The following is a 23523-nucleotide window of genomic DNA, read 5'->3' on the forward strand; positions in this document are numbered from 1 at the left end:
TTACACGTATCACTCTGAGGGTATATTTTGTTTACATGCAAGATTTCCTACCAGGAAGTTTCGAACCCAGAGGATTTTAATGTACAGTGCCAGGATGGAGTGATTAACTATCCCAGATGTGAATGTAAGTGCTCTGTGTGGAAGGCACAGTGCTCTGTAGAACTGTGGATAACAACCCAGCAGTGCAAACTGATAACCTCTTTGGAGCTCTACGGTTCAGCAGAGAGCCAGCTTGGCTGCTACATCTGTAATTTTCAGAAGCACTCAGGTTCTCAGCAGAGGCTGTGGCCTTGCAAGGGGGCATTTGTGCCATATGGTGTAGCTACAGAAATGTTGCCTTTTTCTAGAAGCTCTGACTGTCACTGTCATCTCCTGAGAATGTGGAAGGTGTTCTGCTGCCATTGTCATGTTAATTCACATTCCTGGGGTTCACAGTGTTTAGAAACACTCATGGTCAAGGAAAAAAGAGGGGGAAAATAATCAAATCATGTTGGTAAGGCAATATTGTCTCTTGCGCTGAAGAACATCATCTGGTCAGTAACAAGATGATTCTCATAACTGTAGTTTGTGTAGGGGAACATGTGAGTGCCTACAAATCGAGTGCAGAAATGTCTCTTTCAGATGGGACGTGTGAACCTCCTCCAGAAATTGCTGGTGGAAAAGTTCAAGGTGTTAAAAAGCCAAGGTATTTGCCTGGGGAGACAGCTCACTATCAGTGCTGGCAAGATTTTCAGATGACGGGGGCTTCCACCGTAACATGTCAGAATGGGACCTGGACAGAGCTGCCCCAGTGCAAAGGTGCTTTCTCTCTCCATGCAGTAGACTGTCAGTGAAGACTGCCCTCAAGCTAGCTCAGTGGCATTTAGGTCTCCAAATTTCAGCCTCAGGACTGTGAGCAAGTGCAACAATATCTGTCAGACTCAGGAAAAAGGGATTTTCCCTGGTATCTCTCCATTTGTGGTGGCAGGATGTGTTAATGGAAGTCTACTAGATGAGTAACCTGGATGGCTTCACTCAAGGAGTGCCACATCTGGAAAAGCACCCTGAGGCTGAGAGCAACTGCTGGCCAGGTCTGATTTTGAGACTCCAACCTTTCACTTCTGCAAATCTGCTTTCTGAGAATGCCTAATGTGAAGAGAGTGAAATTGTGCTGGCTGCGCTGGAGAACAGAGCTCACAGCTCTCCTGCCAGCTGACATCCAGAAAATACAAGTGGTGCATTGCCTTCGTGAATGCCGTGTAATTGACTCCACTGTTACGTTACCTGCGGGTCGTAGCTGATGGGTGAGCTAAACCTGGTACCATGTTGGTGCCCAGGATTTCACGAGCACATTGAATAATCTCATTTGATTTCATGAGGCATGTGCTAGGTTTCAGCACATGAACAAATGCAGCTTTTCTTGTCAAGGTGACAGTTTTCTCTCTGCTTTCCTCCAAGTCTCTCGAAGTACTGCCTACGTGGTGTTCTGAAGAATTTGTGGCCAGGGCTCTGTTGCAACTGAACTCGGATGGTTTTCTTCCTAATGGTTTTTTCTTCCAGGGAAGGGTAGAAAATGTGGCCCACCTCCAGATATTGAAAACGGAGACATCCTTTCCTTCCCATTGCCAGAATATGACCAAGGTCAAACTGTGAAATACAAATGTGCAGGTTTCTACATCCTGAAAGGACCTGAGCAAATCACTTGTACTGACGGGCAGTGGACAAATCCCCAGTTTGCTTGGGTAGGTGGAAGCTCGTGCTGCGTGGCCAAGAGCTGTGTGAGCTGCTCGTTGTCTTTTCTCAGGCCCTGGGGCGCTTCACTTGTGAAGCAGCACTTGTGCTGGGGCTGCGACGCTGACAGGGCAGAACAGCAGCTGGTGCTTCTCCTGTGCAGAAGGAATTTCCTCTGGAGGTCAGCTCGTGTAGCCGCCTCTGCTGCCTGCTGTCCCTCCCTGCGCCCAGTCACCAACAGATCCAGGAGGAGGGGAGTTTGGCTGAGCCACTTCTGTGGGGGGAGCTCCACCGGTGTGCCGTGCTTCTGAGCTGGGGACGCTGCTACGGTCCGCAGGCTGTGAGGAGGGAGGGTGGGTTGGTGTGAGTGCAAGGAAATCCAGGGCCACGAGGAAATGAATTTGAGACGTGCTGGGACGGGGGCAAGGAGAGAGCCCAAAAAAGACTCAGGGACGTTCATTGCTGCCTGCTGAGTGCCCCCACCAGGCTGTGCTTCCCCCTTGCCCTGTGAGACTGTCAGAGGGCAAAGGCCTCTCCACAGCGGTGTGTGGCGACTCAGCCATCATCGTTTTTCCCTTTTGCTTTGTTGGACACATGATGTGTCTGCATGAACTGATGACATTCTTCTCTTGCCTTTTCCAAGCGGCTTGTACGGCCTCTGAAGAAGATATGGACAGAAACATATTGAGCTGAGATGGAGAGGAGAAAGAAAGCTGTACTCGACATCAGGAGATTTTATTGAATTTGATTGTAAAATAGGATATGTGCAGGACCCAGCATCTTCCCCATTCAGAGTGCAGTGTATGGACGGGACGTTAGAATACCCACGGTGCAAGCCAGGAAGTAAGTCACCTCCACTCTGTCACGCTTGGCCGCTGCCTTGTTGCAGTTTTAGTGCAGAAGCTGAGAGGAAAGCCCATAGCAAGTGTACCTGGGGAAGTAATAGCGGCAGCACCAAGGTGTGAGAGCACCCTGCAAAGCTGCAGGCCATGAGGGGAGGTGCCCCCAGGAAGCCGCCGACTGGCGTACGTGAGCTGGAAAGGCTCCTGGGGAACGGGCTCACTGGGGCTCATCAGGGTTACTGGTGCTGGGCCTGCCCGGCCGCTTCCAGGCAGGACGGAAGGGCTGGTAAGTTCCCTGCAAGTGGCTTCCCTGAAATTGGAAGGTGCCATTTCCCTGACTGTGGCAGGGCTGAAGAGCAGGAGACCATTTCCTTGCAGGCTCTCCCAAGCCTGCCTGTGTAGGCAGGGCTTTGTCCCAGCAAGCTTCTCTCCTGCTTCCCTCTTGCAGCCACAGCTGCGCCCCCTTTGCACCTGTGGCCTTCCCAGCTCCTCTCTGGTTGTGCTGTGCTCTGGTGTGTGGAGGCAGGGGGTCAATGCCCATTGCAGGCCTTCACAGGCTTCTGCAGCAGGAAACCTGTGCTTGCCTCCTCCTACAATTTCCCCAAGGCCAATTACTGACATTGCTGAAGGGTATGAAATGGGCTTTTGCCTTTCATCATCGGCACTGTGCGTTGATACGGAGGGGACGGATGCAGGGATGCAGCATGGGAGAATAAGTAGTTTCAGTCACTCAGCTGGTACCAACAGCTTCAGAGGTTCAGTTGACAATATGAGGTCTACAGGCAAATTACGGAACTACTTTCTGTTGTGGTGGTGGCTGTTCGTATCTTTTTCTATTTTTCTCTTATTTTTTTTTTTCCCAAGGGAACTGTAGATTGAGTGAGACAGAAATGAAGAGGAACAATATTAAACTAAGACAGTCAAGGAGAAGATCTCGTATCACTCTGAGGAGTATATTTTGTTTACATGCAAGATTTCCTACCAGGAAGTTTCGAACCCAGAGGATTTTAATGTACAGTGCCAGGATGGAGTGATTAACTATCCCAGATGTGAATGTAAGTGCTCTGTGTGGAAGGCACAGTGCTCTGTAGAACTGTGGATAACAACCCAGCAGTGCAAACTGATAACCTCTTTGGAGCTCTACGGTTCAGCAGAGAGCCAGCTTGGCTGCTACATCTGTAATTTTCAGAAGCACTCAGGTTCTCAGCAGAGGGCTGTGGCCTTGCAAGGGGGCATTTGTGCCATATGGTGTAGCTACAGAAATGTTGGCTTTTTCTAGAAGCTCTGACTGTCACTGTCATCTCCTAGAATGTGGAAGGTGTCTGCTGCCATTGTCATGTTAATTCACATTCCTGGGGTTCACAGTGTTTAGAAACACTCATGGCCAAGGAAAAAAGGGGGAAAAAGTCAAGTCATGTTGGTAAGGCAATATTGTCTCTTGCGCTTAAGAACATCATCTGGTCAGTAACAAGATGATTCTCATAACTGTAGTTTGTGTAGGGGAACATGTGAGTGCCTACAAATCGAGTGCAGAAATGTCCTTTTTCAGATGGGACGTGTGAACCTCCTCCAGAAATTGCTGGTGGAAAAGTTCAAGGTGTTAAAAAGCCAAGGTATTTGCCTGGGGAGACAGCTCACTATCAGTGCTGGCAAGATTTTCAGATGACGGGGGCTTCCACCGTAACATGTCAGAATGGGACCTGGACAGAGCTGCCCCAGTGCAAAGGTCAGTTCTCTCTCTCTCCATGCAGTAGGCTATCAGTGAAGATTGCCCTCAAGCTAGCTCAGTGGCATTTAGGTCTCAGGACTGTGAGCAAGTGCAACAGTATCTGTCAGACTCAGGAAAAAGGGATTTTCCCTGGTATCTCTCCATTTGTGGTGGCAGGATGTGTTTAATGGAAGTCTACTAGATGAGTAACCTGGATGGCTTCACTCAAGTGCCACATCTGGAAAAGCACCCTGAGGCTGAGAGCAACTGCTGGCCAGGTCTGATTTTGAGACTCCAACCTTTCACTTCTGCAAATCTGCTTTCTGAGAATGCCTAATGTGAAGAGAGTGAGAAATTGTGCTGGCTGCGCTGGAGAACAGAGCTCACAGCTCTCCTGCCAGCTGACATCCAGAAAATGCAAGTGGTGCATTGCCTTCGTGAATGCCGTGTAATTGACTCCACTGTTACGTTACCTGCGGGTCGTAGCTGATGGGTGAGCTAACACCTGGTACCATGTTGGTGCCCAGGATTTCACGAGCACATTGAATAATCTCATTTGATTTCATGAGGCATGTGCTAGGTTTCAGCACATGAACAAATGCAGCTTTTCTTGTCAAGGTGACAGTTTTCTCTCTGCTTTCCTCCAAGTCTCTCGAAGTACTGCCTACGTGGTGTTCTGAAGAATTTGTGGCCAGGGCTCTGTTGCAACTGAACTCAGATGGTTTTCTTCCTAATGGTTAATTTTCCTCCAGGGAAGGGTAGAAAATGTGGCCCACCTCCAGATATTGAAAACGGAGACATCCTTTCCTTCCCATTGCCAGAATATGACCAAGGTCAAACTGTGAAATACACATGTGCAAGTTTCTACGTCCTGAAAGGACCTGAGCAAATCACTTGTACTGACGGGCAGTGGACAAATCCCCCAGTTTGCTTGGGTAGGTGGAAGCTCGTGCTGCGTGGCCAAGAGCTGTGTGAGCTGCTCGTTGTCTTTTTCTCAGGCCCTGCGGGCGCTTCACTTGTGAAGCAGCACTTGTGCTGGGGCTGCGACGCTGACAGGGCAGAACAGCAGCTGGTGCTTCTCCTGTGCAGAAGGAATTTCCTCTGGAGGTCAGCTCGTGTAGCCGCCTCTGCTGCCTGCTGTCCCTCCCTGCGCCCAGTCACCAACAGATCCAGGAGGAGGGGAGTTTGGCTGAGCCGCTTCTGTGGGGGGAGCTCCACCGGTGTGCCGTGCTTCTGAGCTGGGGACGCTGCTACGGTCCGCAGGCTGTGAGGAGGGAGGGTGGGTTGGTGTGAGTGCAAGGAAATCCAGGGCCACGAGGAAATGAATTTGAGACGTGCTGGGACGGGGGCAAGGAGAGAGCCCAAAAAAGACTCAGGGACGTTCATTGCTGCCTGCTGAGTGCCCCAACCCCAGGCTGTGCTTCCCCCTTGCCCTGTGAGACTGTCAGAGGGCAAAGGCCTCTCCACAGCGGTGTGCAGCCAGCATCAGCCGTCATGTTTTTTCCCTTTTCTTTTGTTGAGAATGTCTTTCCTGTTGAAAACTCAGAGGGTGAGAGCACATTGCTGGAAGAGGTTTGTGATGTGAAGAACATCTGTAGGCCTTGGGAGGGTGTGGTGTGTGGTTTGAAATGTATATGTTGTGCATCTGTATGAACTGATCACATCCTTCTCTTGCCTTTTCCAAGCGGCTTGTATGGCCTCGAAGAAGATATGGACAGAAACAATATTGAGCTGAGATGGAGAGGAGAAAGAAAGCTGTACTCGACATCAGGAGATTTTATTGAATTTGATTGTAAAATAGGATATGTGCAGGACCCAGCATCTTCCCCATTCAGAGTGCAGTGTATGAACAGGACATTTGAATACCCACGGTGCAAGCCAGGAAGTAAGTCACCTCCACTCTGTCACTGCTTGGCCGCTGCCTTGTTGCAGTTTTAGTGCAGAAGCTGAGAGGAAAGCCCATAGCAAGTGTACCTGGGGAAGTAATAGCGGAGCACCAAGGTGTGAGAGCACCCTGCAAAGCTGCAGGCCATGAGGGGAGGTGCCCCAGGAAGCCGCCGACTGGCGTACGTGAGCTGGAAAGGCTCCTGGGGAACGGGCTCACTGGGGCTCATCAGGGTTACTGGTGCTGGGCCTGCCCGGCCGCTTCCAGGCAGGACGGAAGGGCTGGTAAGTTCCCTGCAAGTGGCTTCCCTGAAATTGGAAGGTGCCATTTCCCTGACTGTGGCAGGGCTGAAGAGCAGGAGACCATTTCCTTGCAGGCTCTCCCAAGCCTGCCTGTGTAGGCAGGGCTTTGTCCCAGCAAGCTTCTCTCCTGCTTCCCTCTTGCAGCCACAGCTGCGCCCCCTTTGCACCTGTGGCCTTCCCAGCTCCTCTCTGGTTGTGCTGTGCTCTGGTGTGTGTGGAGGCAGGGGGTCAATGCCCATTGCAGGCCTTCACAGGCTTCTGCAGCACGAAACCTGTGCTTGCCTCCTCCTACAATTCCCCAAGCCCCGATTACTGTGACATTGCTGAAGGGTATGAAATGGGCTTTTGCCTTTCATCATCGGCACTGTGCGTTGATACGGGAGGGGACAGATGCAGCAGGGATGCAGCACAGGAGAATATAGTTTCAGTCACTCAGCTGGTACCAACAGCTTCAGAGGTTCAGTTGACAATATGAGGTCTACAGGCAAATTACGGAACTACTTTCTGTTGTGGTGGTGGCTGTTCGTATCTTTTTCTATTTTTTCTCTTTTTTTCTTCCCAAGGGAACTGTAGATTGAGTGAGACAGAAATGAAGAGGAACAATATTAAACTAAGACAGTCAAGGAGAAGATCTAACACATATCGCTCTAAGGAGACTATTTCATTTACATGCTATTTTTCCTACCGGGAAGTCTCAAACCCAGAGGATTTTGAGGCACAGTGCAAGGACGGAGTGATTAACTACCCCCGATGTGAATGTAAGTGCTCTGTGTGGAGGGCACAGTGCTTTGTAGAATTGTGGACAAGAAGGGAGGGTCAGCTTTGGGGGCCTTCACTTAACCCTCTACCAGTTTGTGTCTGTCGTGGGGCTGCTCCTGTTCCAAGGGGTTTGGGGAATGAAATTGAAGCAATGGGAATATTAGGCAACTTTGCTGTCTGCTGCTCTCAAGAAACATGTCTATGTGCCAGCCGTGGTGTTCATTCCTTTTCCACTTTTTTTCTTTACACTGCAGCGTATTTTGGATAAATGGAAAGGACATGAAGGAGCCCAGCTGGAGAAATGAAAGATCCTTTGACCAACCCAGTGATTTGAGCACAGTTTTCCCTGGAGTTTGCTGTTTCATTGTGCTTTGTTTGCAGCTTAGCCAATGTTCTGTGTTGGAATTTGCCTTTTTTTTCCTTTGAATTGTTGTATGATTGTTTTTACACTTAACCTTTTTTGTAAAGGTATTTGCATTTTATCCATTCAAATGACTGTACTTCCTTCTTACTTTTGTTCTGTATTGATCTCACTGTTATTTTATTAACATTTGCATCCTGAAGTAGGCTGGCTTTGGTGGCATACTGAGACATGAATTAAAGCGTGCAGCTAATTTGCTCATCAGCAAGTAGTGTGTGTGGGGTCTTGTCTGCTCCTAGCTTCTTCTCCATGTGCTTGCCTGGGAATTTAGCCTGGGTCATGGCAGAGATGAGTGTCCTTACAGCCTCATCATGATGTGAAGGTGAGTGGTCTCCTTTAAACAACGCAGGGAAGTCTGTGGATCATAGACCCCAATTCTTATGCACGACTTGAGCCTCTGTGATATTTGGTGGGAGGAGGTATCAAGAGTCGACACAGATGAGGAGTGTAGAGGGAATAGAAATACATACATTTATATACACTTTTTTTTTGATTTTTTTTTTTGACCAAAGTCTATTGCATAAGCTTCATATATAGCTGAGTCTATTGCACATGCTTCATATAGCAGTAGCTGAGTGAATGATTGTTGTCTTCTGTGACTGTAAACTACACTTATAAGTCTGTCCTGTATATGTAATTTTATTTCACGTGTTAGCGTTTACCTTCAGTAATTTTGTACCCCTTCTGTTGATAATCTCTGAACATGCAGATTCAAGAGTATTTTGATCCTTTGTTTAATAATTCACTGAGGTTTATTCTGAACTCCATATGGGTTTAACATTTCAAGCAACAAATAAAGACAATTCAGCACAGAAAAGCAACCAATCCATATTGACTGTAAACCAGCAGGAGTCAAGACTGGACATAGGTGAGGAGTGTAGAAGGAACAGAAATAGTCTGAAAATCAGTAAGCTAAATCTAGAGTATCTGAAACTGAAACTTCTAAAAAGAAGTTCACTTACATACACTTTTTGGTATGAAAATTTTGGACCAAAGTCTGTTGCTATGCTGATGCTTTCAACAGTGTTAATATTATTTTAAAGATCTAATTGCATCTCTCCCTTCCTTGTATTAGAAATACAGCAGAGCTGTACCTCTCCACCAGTGATTAAAAACGGTGTTCTTCTTAGCCCTCTATTGCTTAGCTACAAAAATGGTTCTTCAGTAGAGTATGGTTGCCAGCTTTACCATTTTTTTGGATGGACCTAGCACTGTTTACTGCAAACAAGGAAACTGGACAGAACAACCGGCTTGCTTAGGTAAGGTTTGTAAGGAAAAACAAAAAGTGACATGTAATGTAGAAAGGAAAAGCTGGAAAGGACCTCTAGATAATCTTTTAATGACTCCCTTTTCTCTTTCATTTGAGCTAACAGATTTCAGAAACATGAGGCTGAACCGTTATCAACTACACCTAGCCCACCGCTGCTAAGTGTCTTCTGGCCTGTTCTTAGTTCCTCTGTTTTTCTGAGTGAAGAGTTCTAGAACTTAGCTAGCCCCATTATTTTGGAAGGTTTTCTAATTTCTTTATCTCCCACGTCCCCCATTCAGTGGATTTCTTCCTGTCTTTCGAAAGATGTTTAGAAGAAATGACTGCAGTCATTGCCTAGATAGTTTTTTGGTTAGGGTTAGCAAGGAATGTGACTTGGACTTTCATTTTTAAACTTCCAGCCTTTGTTTTTGTTGTGTCCTTGTATCCACCACTTAATTCTGGACTTCCTGATTTTTCCATGTTGCTCTTATGTATGCTGCTCGAAACAACATATAGAACTCCCACTAGGAATTTACAAATGTAGGCAGGAATACTACTTCTGATGACTTACAAGAGTTCTTTGTTTATCCTTCCTTCCTTCCTGTAATGAAGTGATTCCTACACCACACATCCACTTGCCCGGCATCCTTTGCTGAATGTATTCACTTTAAGTTTTTAATCTACAGTGAAAATGCAAATAAATAACTGATTCTGTTTAAATTATTTATTTCTAATAAAACATACTTACTCAGGATTGAAAGGCCCAGGTCATCCAGTTCTTGGATCTCAATGATCATATTTAACAAATTCTGTGAAATAATGAAAACTCATCAGCTATGAATATTGTGTATGTTCTAAGCATCCCGTTAACTGCATTATCCTATCCATGTCTTCTGAGATTTCTTTTCAGTCCCCACCCAAACAGTTTGGAAATAGCCTGTACTGTAGGTAGTTTGGGGAAATATCCGTGCCAATATTTTGTTACAGTGTTGTCGTTAGAATGTGCGATAGGTAGTTTCTCCTTGCCTTTCCTTCAGAAAATCATTAATAAGGGCCTCTGTCAAGCACTGATTCTCTTGAGACTTGCAGAAATTTATTTTTTCAACTGCCCCTTTGTCGGGCTTTATTAAAATGGAGCAGTGGATTCAAAAGTTAGAGGTTAATGTCTGACAGAAAGCTAGGTTACCCAATTTGATCCTGGCACTAAGAAGTCTGTCAGAAAGCAACCAAAACGATACTGACCTTGAAGAGCCTGAAAAAGCCTAAAGAAAACCACAAAATCCTGGAACAAAAAAAAAAAGGGGGAAGATTTCTAAATACTTTATACAGTGACAAAACACAGGGAAAAAAAAAAAAGGCAAACAAAGAATTGTCAAAACACTTATTTAGGTTAATAGCTTGTTTCCTGTGTATTAGCTCCTACTGTCCCAGAAGGGCTTGCCAAGTGTGACAGGTTGGTTTGGATGGATTAATATTCCACAAATATTTCATAAACTTTTCAAGTTACAGTAAACAAGTTATGTTCTTCTTCAGTGGTATACCCAGGCTGCTGTATGTTTGCAAATATTTGTAGAAACCCGATTGTATCTGAAGTGTGTTTTCTGAGCTTATTATTTTTGAATGTTCTTTCCGTTACTTCAGCCTATTTCTTTACTTTTGCTTTCTTTTTAAATGTGTTTTTAGTTCTATTTCTTGCAAGATTCCAAAACACTTTATAATTACTGATTTAGATATCTCTTTCTCAATTCCTGCAAAAGGCAGTTAAGAAATCACTTCATAAAATCACAGAATATCCGAGTTGGAGGGGACCCACAAGGATCATCAAGTCCAACTCCTGGGTCCCCAAAGGACCACCCAGAAAAATCAGATCATGTAGAGAGCATTGACCAAACTTGATTGCTTTTATTGAACTATGCTTTTATTTCCCAGATCCATGCATTCTTAATGTAACTGCTATAAACAGTAACAACATAGAGTTAAAATGGAGACAGGAAGAATTGATGTTCCTACATGGTGACCTCATAGAGTTTGAATGTAAAGAGGGATATGATTTTCCCCAGACTACCCTTCCATCTCCTGGGAGGACGCAGTGTAACCATGGGAGACTGAAATACCCAAAATGTGTCGTTAAAGGTAAAGCAATATTTTTTTGCTCGTTCTTTTGAGTTCATCAGTGTCAGACTATTTAGAAACATTTGCTCCAGCGGTGGAGGCCTAGAATGTATTCTCAATAACAATAAAAGTTTAGTATCCGACAATACAGGTACACACAGATATCCCTAAACAATACGGGTACATTGATAAGTATATCTGAGCCTAACAAAAACAATACAACTTCCTTGGATGGGAAGGCCGTAGAAGGGAGGAAGGAGCTGTTCTCCAAGCACAGGGAACTCAAAGCTCTGTAGAAAGACAGCTGTAAACAATGAAATGCGCACAAGGGGTTTCTTGTGGTTAGAATTAGACGGGAGGTTGCATTCTGATTTGAGACATAATGCAGTAGTAATGAGCGTACACTGAGAGTTGATAGTTATCTAGTGTTGGCAGTTTAAAGCTGCTGATTGGTAAGTTTCTTATGTTGAATGTTTCACAAAGATTTTTGATGTTATTCCAGCTCCTATGGAAAAATGTGACTCTCCACCTTCTATTGCAAATGGGGCTCTTACTCTCCCACCCCTGACCCAGTATGAGAGTGGTTCTTCAGTTCAGTATAGTTGCTATGACTATCATTTCTTGCAAGGATCTGAGAGAATCTACTGTTCTGCAGGCCAGTGGACTTCACCACCAGTTTGTATAGGTAGGCATGAGAAGATACATAAGCTTTTATTTCTCCTATTGAGATGCTTTGCATTTGTAAATTGAGTATTGTCAGCTGGAACATTAAGATCTTAACTTCATTTTTTTTCTTTTTTTTTTTTTTTTTTTATTTAGAGACGACAGCTTTAACAGATGCAAGAGTAAGAGTTTGGCTCTTGTATTAGATAAGTCTGCCATGTCTGCAGTGTCCAAAAATACAGTGATGTCACGTATAATATGTTAAGAGAATGGGGAATAATAACCTGCATTCTCAGTGTCAATTCCAGTCACAATGACATGATTTCAAAATAATCACTTTATTAACACTGACTATGTCTCTATTCTTTAGAGCCATGCACTTTGTCAAAAAATGAAATGGAGAAAAATAACGTGTTGCTGGAAGGGTTTTATGAGAACCAGGTTTACTTTTACCATGGGGATTATGTTGGATTTTACTGCAAACAGAACCATTTTGGAGAAGAATCTGGTACAACTTTATTTCAAGTGCAGTGTAAGAGAGGACAGCTAGTGTATCCAAGATGTGTCGAAGAGGAAAATAAGTGTGAACTTCAGGCAAGTTCATAGGAAGGTATGTGTTTATCTGGTATTAAAAGGTGCATTAATACTGCTCATATTTCAAGATGACTGCAGTCGACTTTCAGAAATGAGTGTTCAGCGGCATAGTTGAATCTGAGCCAAAGTTGGGGGGAAGTGGTATGTGGCACGAGGACTGGGAAATCAGCAGAACAATGCAATGTTGACACACCATGGGTGGAAATTTTAGGAAGTAGTAGTTCTTTGAGGCTTCTAATGCTAAATTTGAGAATGCATCACAATCTGGAGAACTTGAGCAAAACACCATTACAAGAACATGCTGAACAAGTACTGTCCTGTGTTGTAAGGATCTTGGTGGTTTTGACATGATTGCATTTATGACACCAGAATATACCTAAATTGAGAGATAATGTTGTGCCCTTTAAACTGTAATTTAACAGTGAGAGAGGAGAAGCCCATTACTTTTGTACAACTCAACAGCACCCATGTCTCCTTCCTTAGGTAAGAAGTCTCCAAAGGACGTGGCTCAAGGGACAAGAAAAGGAGAAGGCATTTTAAGAGAATGTGTGTAAGGGATGAAAACATTTAAAATATAGAAATATGTGAGTTCCACTCAGTAGTTAATAATTAATCTTAAATAAAAAGGGAAGCAAACAGCTTTATTGCTATTTGAGAACATTTCAACTATTCAAATGATGCCCTGTAACTACTTTGTAGATTCCTTTGAACTTGCACGTTTGTACTCTTGGGGCTCTGGCCCGTGAGAATGTTGCATGGCTGAAGATCCAATGAAAATTCAGGAATACAGAAAATGCTTGCCTCACGTCAATTTTGTAAAATAAACACAAAAATGCACCGTGTTCTCCTATCACTCTGTGTGTCTGAGAAGAGTCTGTCTCCCTTTCTCTGTACTCTTCCAAGAGAAAGCCAAAAACAGAAGGAAGGTCTCCTCCCAGCTTTGTCATCTTAAACATTCAGCAAAGAAAGGGGGGGGGGTTGGTTTGTTTGTGAAAGGCATGATAAGAATAACTATTTTGTGTTTCTGGTTAGTGCCTTTCCTCACATAGCAGAGCCTTCTAATAGCGTCAGAATAGCCAAATATCTCAGTTCTGTTGTTTCATGGCAAAAGTGCTAGTTTGGGAGCAGGCAGATGATATGATAATGTTTCTTCACCGAGTTTGGCATGTGCAAATGTTTCAAGATTGGTCTTGTATTTGTTAACCTTTCTGCTTACGTAACAACCTTGTGTTTATGCAAGATTTCTGCCAACTTCAGCAAAAAGCCATTCAGATGTATTTATAGACTGTAATTTCTGTATTCCGGTTAAGTTCTTTCCTCCTCCTTGAGGAACTCGGAATGAAGCACGTGAATATCTGGGAAATCTAAGAAGACCCTTCTTTTTAAAGAGCAGACCTAATGGAAAAGGAGGGAAAAGGATTCAAGTCTTTCTCTGGAATATTTACTGAGAGTAACGTTCGGAGCGATGTTTGAATAGATGGTGGTTTGCTTTCTGAAGTCATGATACAGAATTGCTGGATTTTAAAAGTCAGTCAGTTCTCATGGGCCTTGGATGATTACAGGATAGTAATTTCCGTGGGTTGGACAGAACAGGAGGATAGTAATTTCTACTGTGACCTTTCTGTTCTACAGCACATACAGATCTAAGACCCCGCTCCACTGATCCAACATTAAAGCGACACCTTGGCCCCAGGAGAACAGCCACTCCAACCCATGGTCAGGTGCTGGATTCTGGCTGCCCCTGCACGTAGTGGGCTCAGACCCCTCCACAGTGTTGGACACCTGTACATGGAGTTCCTCTTCCTCCGTCCTGTTGTTTCCACTATAGGCTGTCAGCATAAGCTGCTAGAGACCTTTCTAATCACATAGACCCTAACCACTTGGTTTTATCTGTATGTGAGTCCAGATAAGGATCGTCACCAGAATCTCTACAACCCTCTGGTCTCCCCACCCCAGGTGTTTTACAGAAATTGTGAAGTTGGCAGCTGGCAAAAGAGCAAATTTGTCCAATGCAGCCTTGCTACCCAGCTTGTAGCAGGTTCGTCTTTTCAGAGCTGGGTAAATACAGCCATGTTCTCCCTTACCTGAGCCATACTTTCAGGTAGTCTTCAGCCCGTGGCATCAGTGCAGCAGGCTGTTCTTGCTGAGCATCCTCCTGTACTGGGTCAAAGCCAAAGTGATCAAACGCATCCTCTTCTAGAATAGTCGTCTTCTACTTGGGTGTGGAGATCAGATCCTTTAAAATCTGCCTGTATTTCTCAGGCAAAAATAAGAAAGCGTGATCTTGCATAGGCAGAACGCTTGTGCTTTTCTTGCTTTGTATAAATAAACCTACCTACATGCCTTTTAATGAAAATTATGCAAGCATATTAGAGCTGACTGGAAATGGCTGCTGGATCAACAGTTGCTGTTTCAGGAAGATAATTCAGTGTTTTCCAGGAACCGAGTTACAAATGATGCCTGAAGTTAATGATCTATTCGCTGGCAGGAATGGTGGCAGATAATAGAGCACAGACAGGAGTGGCCTGTTCTCCTGGGCTGGGACCATGGTGTCAGTTTAAAGCGGACCAGAGGAGCAGGGCCTTTTGGTGCTATACTAAACACAAAGGCTCCTGAGTGGAGAGCCCGATCTTTCTGAAGCACAGGAGGATTAGAAGGTGAGGAAGTGAGACAGAGAGATGGCCCACAGTGATATCTGAAAAGCTTTGTCATATACTGTTTGTGGGGTTCTTTGCTTCATATGGCCTTTCACAAGGGCAGCTGGGATGGGGCTTTGAGCAACCTGGTCTGCTGGGAGGTGTCCCTGCCACATGGCAGGGGGTTGGAACTGGATGATCTTTAAGGGCGCTTCCAACCCAAACCATTCTATGGTATTGCGAACTGCCAGGACTCCATAAACAACAGTGCTTAGGGTCATGTTGGGCTAGTAATACAAGTATTAGACTAGTATTAACGTAGTAAGCGTTAGTGTTTTCGTTAGGCTGTTAAGGTTTCATTAAGGCTGTTGATAAATTCCTGGCTCCACATATACGGTAATTTTTGCCCGTAAAAAAATTTATGTTATGACACTGGAAAAAACGAGATGTGTGCTATATTGTGTTTTATAAACACGCCGTGAGTCTTTGCTGATGGGTTTCATAAGTGTGCTGTGTCAAGTTCAGTCTGAAAGGTTTTGCGAAAAATTACTGAAGAATTTTTGCAACAATTGCTTGCTTTATATCAGTGCGGAATGACTACTGTGTCGCAAGAAAATTAGGGGAGGAGTTTGCAAGGGCAAGCCTCGGAAAGGTGGGAGTTGAATACAAGTATTTGCAATTTGGAGTAGAGAAAACAGCAAGTCTTCTGCAGAGGACATCTTTAATTTCTAAAGCTTGGAAATGACACTGCTGAGCCTCACCACAGGGTTTCTGCTGTGGATTTGTTGTGCTATACATAAAGGTAAGTCATTAAATGGAAATCCATGCTTTTAACTGATGTGTAGTGACCGGTGACAATCAAGAATAAGGAAGTGAAAAATAAATTATTTGCCACTTTTAATAGAACCTGTTTCAGAAGTTCTGAATGAGAATTATATTTTAGAACAGTGTATTTGAGAATATTTGCTTTTTTTTTTGTCTGAGTTCGCTTCTTTGCTTTGTGCCTGAACTTAATGGCTCACATAACGAACCTGACTTATTACAAGACATAACCCCCTCAACATACATACATATAAATTCCTTTGTATTTCAATTTAGATGCTGCTATTCTGAATACATGCTATTAAAATGCAGAATTCTGATTTGATTTTAAACTATTATACAATTCTCAGGGTATTTTGTCATTTCAGTAAGTTCTGTGACGAATGCAGCCTGAAGAAGGTCTTCACTGAATATGTACCTTTACTAAATGACTGGTTTTAAACTCTATAATTGATCCATTTTATACTATTCAGCATATCAATACTCTTCTCTCTCCACACAGGCACATCTTAGAAGTGCTTTCCATGCACATACCTTATACCTTGAAAGAACGACCCAAGTTCTTTCATTCAAAGTGATGGAACTAATTCTGGTAATTTGAGACAAACTGATTTAATCAAAGAATTAAAGAAAATAGAGCATCATGGCTGTAAGTGCAAAACTCTAGTTTAGTATAACACTGGAAAACAAGAGCCGTTCTCTGAGAAACTCAGAAGTTTATTCATCTTTTCAATTCAAGTGTTTTTAGTTTAGTAAGTGCCTCTTATGTGAAGACTGTGAAAACAGTATAGAAGCACACAATTTCTTAGAGCAAGGAGATTTATTAGTACAGTCTATTCCCAAATGCAGGGATGTAGGTTACCTGCATATTATTCAACTCCTGTGTAGCACCATTCTTTGGAGACCTCATTACTCTGCAGTATCTACCAAATGAAGAGAATTTTTATATATTTTCTGCTGGAACAGCATGCGAAACCCCACTTGTCATTCATTTTGAAGAAATTGGTGGTAGGAATAAATCAGGATATAAACAACAACGTGCAGCCAAATAACAGAAACCTGTGCACAGCTTCTGCAGGAGCAGCATGTGAAGACCCACCTCTCATTGAGTTTGGCAAAATTGTTAGTGGCGTTAAATCAGGATATGAGGAAAATGACAGAGTGCAATACACATGCAACCCTGGATACGCTTTATCAGGATCAGAATGGGTAACATGCCATGGAAAAGTCTGGATGCCTGGACCACCTCAGTGTTTGGGTAAGGGTAATTTTTTTTGCTGTTTGACTTGGCAACGGTGGACATTTCTCATTCTCTTGCACCATGTACCATTACAAAACAGCAACTGGGAGCCAGAATGTACTACCCCAAAGGCTGTTCTGCTGCCATTGCTGTTCACACCTCATTGTTTTCTCCATGGAGAACTGTGGTAGCTGTGACCCATGTGAGATGCATGAACCCTGCAGAATGAGTGCTGTGGCTCTGGTGCCAGCAGAAATGACAAGGGTGATGACAGTAAAGACTTTGTGTATAACATAGGCACCCTGCAGGGAAAGTCCTTTTCCATAACCTCTGAGAACAGTGGATAAGTTGGAAGGTTGAACAAAAAATCAAGGTCTGTAACTGCCACGGTCTTGCACAGTCCTGTGGGGAAAGCCTTGTTGAGCCACCTCTGCACAAGCAGAACCCCTTGGGAGGACGTGCTATGCATGTGGAAAGGAAGGATGACAGCTTTTTGTTCTTCATCTCCTGCGCCTCTGGCTGAGGCATCCTTTGCCTAGACAGGGCGGAAGGTTAGAAGGGGGGCTCTGGATTTCCTAACTAACTCCTCCTGAATGGTAGCTCCCTTGTCCTGCTGCAGTCCATGACCCTGTTTTGAGTTACATTGAATGTCTGTGGTAAACGGACAGCAGGAAGAGTCCTGCAGGTGCTCCCGTTTTCACCCATCTGTTTTAGGATGCTTCTTCTTGGAGTCTTACTTTTTTGGACCCTGCAGTAGTCTTCTGCATGTCAAAAGAAATAACCCTTTCATCTCACTTGAGCTATGTATGTTATCCAGTGGCTACGTGGTTAGTTGAATTCCTCTAGACAGTGGCATGGCAGGTAGTAGTGGCTGTTTAAATGGTTGTTCTCACTGTTGCCCAGGATTCATGTCACTAGTAACTTCCTAATTCACATGCCTGGTATTCAATGTTTGACGGATAGAAACACTCATGGCCAAGACAAAAGGAGGGGGGAAAAAACATCAAGTCATGTTGGGAAGGCAGTAGGAGATAAATAATATTGGCTGGGTTAAAAAAAAATGATTCCATTAATTGTAGTTTGCGTAGGGGAACACATGAGTCCAAGTCTCTCGAAGTACTGCCTACGTGGTGTTCTGAAGAATTTGTGGCTAGGCCTCTGTTGCAAATAAACTCTGATAGCTTTCTTTCTAATGGGTAATGTTCTTCCAGGGGAAGGTGGACAATGTGGCCCACCTCCAGATATTGAAAACGGAGACATCCTTTCCTTTCCGTTGAAACAATACCCCCAAGGTGCAACTCTGAAATACAAGTGTGCAAGTTTCTACGTCGTGAAAGGACCTGAGCAAATCACTTGTACTGACGGGCAGTGGACAAATCCCCCAGTTTGCTTGGGTAGGTGGAAGCTCGTGCTGCGTGGCCAAGAGCTGTGTGAGCTGCTCGTTGTCTTTTTCTCAGGGCCCTGCGGGCGCTTCACTTGTGAAGCAGCACTTGTGCTGGGGCTGCGACGCTGACAGGGCAGAACAGCAGCTGGTGCTTCTCCTGTGCAGAAGGAATTTCCTCTGGAGGTCAGCTCGTGTAGCCGCCTCTGCTGCCTGCTGTCCCTCCCTGCGCCCAGTCACCAACAGATCCAGGAGGAGGGGAGTTTGGCTGAGCCGCTTCTGTGGGGGGAGCTCCACCGGTGTGCCATGCTTCTGAGCTGGGGACGCTGCTACGGTCCGCAGGCTGTGAGGAGGGAGGGTGGGTTGGTGTGAGTGCAAGGAAATCCAGGGCCACGAGGAAATGAATTTGAGAAGTGCTGGGACGGGGGCAAGGAGAGAGCCCAAAAAAGACTCAGGGACGTTCATTGCTGCCTGCTGAGTGCCCCCACCCCAGGCTGTGCTTCCCCCTTGCCCTGTGAGACTGTCAGAGGGCAAAGGCCTCTCCACAGCGGTGTGTGGCGACTCAGCCATCATCGTTTTTCCCTTTTGCTTTGTTGGACACATGATGTGTCTGCATGAACTGATGACATTCTTCTCTTGCCTTTTCCAAGCGGCTTGTACGGCCTCTGAAGAAGATATGGACAGAAACAATATTGAGCTGAGATGGACTGGAGAAAGAAAGCTGTACTCGACATCAGGAGATTTTATTGAATTTGATTGTAAAATAGGATATGTGCAGGACCCAGCATCTTCCCCATTCAGAGTGCAGTGTATGGACGGGACGTTAGAATACCCACGGTGCAAGCCAGGAAGTAAGTCACCTCCACTCTGTCACTGCTTGGCCGCTGCCTTGTTGCAGTTTTAGTGCAGAAGCTGAGAGGAAAGCCCATAGCAAGTGTACCTGGGGAAGTAATAGCGGAGCACCAAGGTGTGAGAGCACCCTGCAAAGCTGCAGGCCATGAGGGGAGGTGCCCCCAGGAAGCCGCCGACTGGCGTACGTGAGCTGGAAAGGCTCCTGGGGAACGGGCTCACTGGGGCTCATCAGGGTTACTGGTGCTGGGCCTGCCCAGCCGCTTCCAGGCAGGACGGAAGGGCTGGTAAGTTCCCTGCAAGTGGCTTCCCTGAAATTGGAAGGTGCCATTTCCCTGACTGTGGCAGGGCTGAAGAGCAGGAGACCATTTCCTTGCAGGCTCTCCCAAGCCTGCCTGTGTAGGCAGGGCTTTGTCCCAGCAAGCTTCTCTCCTGCTTCCCTCTTGCAGCCACAGCTGCGCCCCCTTTGCACCTGTGGCCTTCCCAGCTCCTCTCTGGTTGTGCTGTGCTCTGGTGTGTGTGGAGGCAGGGGGTCAATGCCCATTGCAGGCCTTCACAGGCTTCTGCAGCAGGAAACCTGTGCTTGCCTCCTCCTACAATTTCCCCAAGGCCCAATTACTGTGACATTGCTGAAGGGTATGAAATGGGCTTTTGCCTTTCATCATCGGCACTGTGCGTTGATACGGGAGGGGACGGATGCAGCAGGGGAGAATACGTAGTTTCAGTCACTCAGCTGGTACCAACAGCTTCAGAGGTTCAGTTGACAATATGAGGTCTACAGGCAAATTACGGAACTACTTTCTGTTGTGGTGGTGGCTGTTCGTATCTTTTTCTATTTTTTCTCTTATTTTTTTTTTCTTCCCAAGGGAACTGTAGATTGAGTGAGACAGAAATGAAGAGGAACAATATTAAACTAAGACAGTCAAGGAGAAGATCTTACACGTATCACTCTGAGGAGTATATTTTGTTTACATGCAAGATTTCCTACCAGGAAGTTTCGAACCCAGAGGATTTTAATGTACAGTGCCAGGATGGAGTGATTAACTATCCCAGATGTGTATGTAAGTGCTCTGTGTGGAAGGCACAGTGCTCTGTAGAACTGTGGATAACAACCCAGCAGTGCAAACTGATAACCTCTTTGGAGCTCTACGGTTCAGCAGAGAGCCAGCTTGGCTGCTACATCTGTAATTTTCAGAAGCACTCAGGTTCTCAGCAGAGGGCTGTGGCCTTGCAAGGGGCATTTGTGCCATATGGTGTAGCTACAGAAATGTTGGCTTTTTCTAGAAGCTCTGACTGTCACTGTCATCTCCTGAGAATGTGGAAGGTGTTCTGCTGCCATTGTCATGTTAATTCACATTCCTGGGGTTCACAGTGTTTAGAAACACTCATGGCCAAGGAAAAAAGAGGGGGAAAATAATCAAATCATGTTGGTAAGGCAATATTGTCTCTTGCGCTGAAGAACATCATCTGGTCAGTAACAAGATGATTCTCATAACTGTAGTTTGTGTAGGGGAACATGTGAGTGCCTACAAATCGAGTGCAGAAATGTCTCTTTTCAGATGGGACGTGTGAACCTCCTCCAGAAATTGCTGGTGGAAAAGTTCAAGGTGTTAAAAAGCCAAGGTATTTGCCTGGGGAGACAGCTCACTATCAGTGCTGGCAAGATTTTCAGATGACGGGGGCTTCCACCGTAACATGTCAGAATGGGACCTGGACAGAGCTGCCCCAGTGCAAAGGTGCTTTCTCTCTCCATGCAGTAGACTGTCAGTGAAGACTGCCCTCAAGCTAGCTCAGTGGCATTTAGGTCTCCAAATTTCAGCCTCAGGACTGTGAGCAAGTGCAACAATATCTGTCAGACTCAGGAAAAAGGGATTTTCCCTGGTATCTCTCCATTTGTGGTGGCAGGATGTGTTTAATGGAAGTCTACTAGATGAGTAACCTGGATGGCTTCACTCAAGGAGTGCCACATCTGGAAAAGCACCCTGAGGCTGAGAGCAACTGCTGGCCAGGTCTGATTTTGAGACTCCAACCTTTCACTTCTGCAAATCTGCTTTCTGAGAATGCCTAATGTGAAGAGAGTGAGAAATTGTGCTGGCTGCGCTGGAGAACAGAGCTCACAGCTCTCCTGCCAGCTGACATCCAGAAAATACAAGTGGTGCATTGCCTTCGTGAATGCCGTGTAATTGACTCCACTGTTACGTTACCTGCGGGTCGTAGCTGATGGGTGAGCTAACACCTGGTACCATGTTGGTGCCCAGGATTTCACGAGCACATTGAATAATCTCATTTGATTTCATGAGGCATGTGCTAGGTTTCAGCACATGAACAAATGCAGCTTTTCTTGTCAAGGTGACAGTTTTCTCTCTGCTTTCCTCCAAGTCTCTCGAAGTACTGCCTACGTGGTGTTCTGAAGAATTTGTGGCCAGGGCTCTGTTGCAACTGAACTCGGATGGTTTTCTTCCTAATGGTTAATTTTCTTCCAGGGAAGGGTAGAAAATGTGGCCCACCTCCAGATATTGAAAACGGAGACATCCTTTCCTTCCCATTGCCAGAATATGACCAAGGTCAAACTGTGAAATACAAATGTGCAGGTTTCTACATCCTGAAAGGACCTGAGCAAATCACTTGTACTGACGGGCAGTGGACAAATCCCCCAGTTTGCTTGGGTAGGTGGAAGCTCGTGCTGCGTGGCCAAGAGCTGTGTGAGCTGCTCGTTGTCTTTTTCTCAGGCCCTGTGGGCGCTTCACTTGTGAAGCAGCACTTGTGCTGGGGCTGCGACGCTGACAGGGCAGAACAGCAGCTGGTGCTTCTCCTGTGCAGAAGGAATTTCCTCTGGAGGTCAGCTCGTGTAGCCGCCTCTGCTGCCTGCTGTCCCTCCCTGCGCCCAGTCACCAACAGATCCAGGAGGAGGGGAGTTTGGCTGAGCCACTTCTGTGGGGGGAGCTCCACCGGTGTGCCATGCTTCTGAGCTGGGGACGCTGCTACGGTCCGCAGGCTGTGAGGAGGGAGGGTGGGTTGGTGTGAGTGCAAGGAAATCCAGGGCCACGAGGAAATGAATTTGAGACGTGCTGGGACGGGGGCAAGGAGAGAGCCCAAAAAAGACTCAGGAACATTCATTGCTGCCTGCTGAGTGCCCCCACCCCAGGCTGTGCTTCCCCCTTGCCCTGTGAGACTGTCAGAGGGCAAAGGCCTCTCCACAGCGGTGTGTGGCGACTCAGCCATCATCGTTTTTCCCTTTTGCTTTGTTGGACACATGATGTGTCTGCATGAACTGATGACATTCTTCTCTTGCCTTTTCCAAGCGGCTTGTACGGCCTCTGAAGAAGATATGGACAGAAACAATATTGAGCTGAGATGGAGAGGAGAAAGAAAGCTGTACTCGACATCAGGAGATTTTATTGAATTTGATTGTAAAATAGGATATGTGCAGGACCCAGCATCTTCCCCATTCAGAGTGCAGTGTATGGACGGGACGTTAGAATACCCACGGTGCAAGCCAGGAAGTAAGTCACCTCCACTCTGTCACTGCTTGGCCGCTGCCTTGTTGCAGTTTTAGTGCAGAAGCTGAGAGGAAAGCCCATAGCAAGTGTACCTGGGGAAGTAATAGCGGAGCACCAAGGTGTGAGAGCACCCTGCAAAGCTGCAGGCCATGAGGGGAGGTGCCCCCAGGAAGCCGCCGACTGGCGTACGTGAGCTGGAAAGGCTCCTGGGGAACGGGCTCACTGGGGCTCATCAGGGTTACTGGTGCTGGGCCTGCCCGGCCGCTTCCAGGCAGGACGGAAGGGCTGGTAAGTTCCCTGCAAGTGGCTTCCCTGAAATTGGAAGGTGCCATTTCCCTGACTGTGGCAGGGCTGAAGAGCAGGAGACCATTTCCTTGCAGGCTCTCCCAAGCCTGCCTGTGTAGGCAGGGCTTTGTCCCAGCAAGCTTCTCTCCTGCTTCCCTCTTGCAGCCACAGCTGCGCCCCCTTTGCACCTGTGGCCTTCCCAGCTCCTCTCTGGTTGTGCTGTGCTCTGGTGTGTGTGGAGGCAGGGGGTCAATGCCCATTGCAGGCCTTCACAGGCTTCTGCAGCAGGAAACCTGTGCTTGCCTCCTCCTACAATTTCCCCAAGGCCCAATTACTGTGACATTGCTGAAGGGTATGAAATGGGCTTTTGCCTTTCATCATCGGCACTGTGCGTTGATACGGGAGGGGACGGATGCAGCAGGGATGCAGCATGGGAGAATAAGTAGTTTCAGTCACTCAGCTGGTACCAAAGCTTCAGAGGTTCAGTTGACAATATGAGGTCTACAGGCAAATTACGGAACTACTTTCTGTTGTGGTGGTGGCTGTTCGTATCTTTTTCTATTTT

At 45.9% G+C, this 23523-nt stretch overlaps 2 protein-coding genes across 2 annotated transcripts in view; both read left to right on the plus strand.

The window, feature by feature from the left end:
* Nucleotides 1–25: 25 nt before the first annotated feature.
* The window catches only part of LOC121073938 (complement factor H-like), a 31565-nt gene continuing 8067 nt past the window's right edge, over nt 26–23523 (plus strand). The window contains exons 1-11 of the mRNA XM_040565517.1: nt 26–124; nt 622–798; nt 2354–2553; nt 3417–3607; nt 4102–4278; nt 5013–5195; nt 18975–19175; nt 20040–20234; nt 20733–20909; nt 21657–21839; nt 22476–22676. Of these exons, the coding sequence (XP_040421451.1) occupies nt 4215–4278; nt 5013–5195; nt 18975–19175; nt 20040–20234; nt 20733–20909; nt 21657–21839; nt 22476–22676 (1204 nt within the window). The 5' untranslated portion in view covers nt 26–124; nt 622–798; nt 2354–2553; nt 3417–3607; nt 4102–4214. The remainder of the gene's footprint in view (nt 125–621; nt 799–2353; nt 2554–3416; nt 3608–4101; nt 4279–5012; nt 5196–18974; nt 19176–20039; nt 20235–20732; nt 20910–21656; nt 21840–22475; nt 22677–23523) is intronic.
* Nucleotides 7491–11966, plus strand: LOC121073939 (coagulation factor XIII B chain-like). Its single transcript, XM_040565518.1, has 4 exons — nt 7491–7949; nt 8703–8886; nt 10806–11009; nt 11491–11966. Exons 2-4 carry the CDS (start codon nt 8799–8801, stop codon nt 11736–11738), a joined length of 540 nt encoding a protein of 179 aa, XP_040421452.1. The 5' UTR covers nt 7491–7949; nt 8703–8798; the 3' UTR covers nt 11739–11966.

The sequence above is a fragment of the Cygnus olor genome, chromosome 8, assembly GCF_009769625.2.
Source record: "Cygnus olor isolate bCygOlo1 chromosome 8, bCygOlo1.pri.v2, whole genome shotgun sequence".
Taxonomy (NCBI): domain Eukaryota; kingdom Metazoa; phylum Chordata; class Aves; order Anseriformes; family Anatidae; genus Cygnus; species Cygnus olor.

Coding starts and splice junctions, on each gene's coding strand:
- LOC121073939 (XM_040565518.1), top strand. CDS start 8,799: ATGGTTGCCAGCTTTACCATTTTTTTGGATGGACCTAGCACTGTTTAC. Junction 8,887..10,805: donor AGAACAACCGGCTTGCTTAG/GTAAGGTTTGTA, acceptor TTTATTTCCCAG/ATCCATGCATTCTTAATGTA. Junction 11,010..11,490: donor CCCAAAATGTGTCGTTAAAG/GTAAAGCAATAT, acceptor ATGTTATTCCAG/CTCCTATGGAAAAATGTGAC.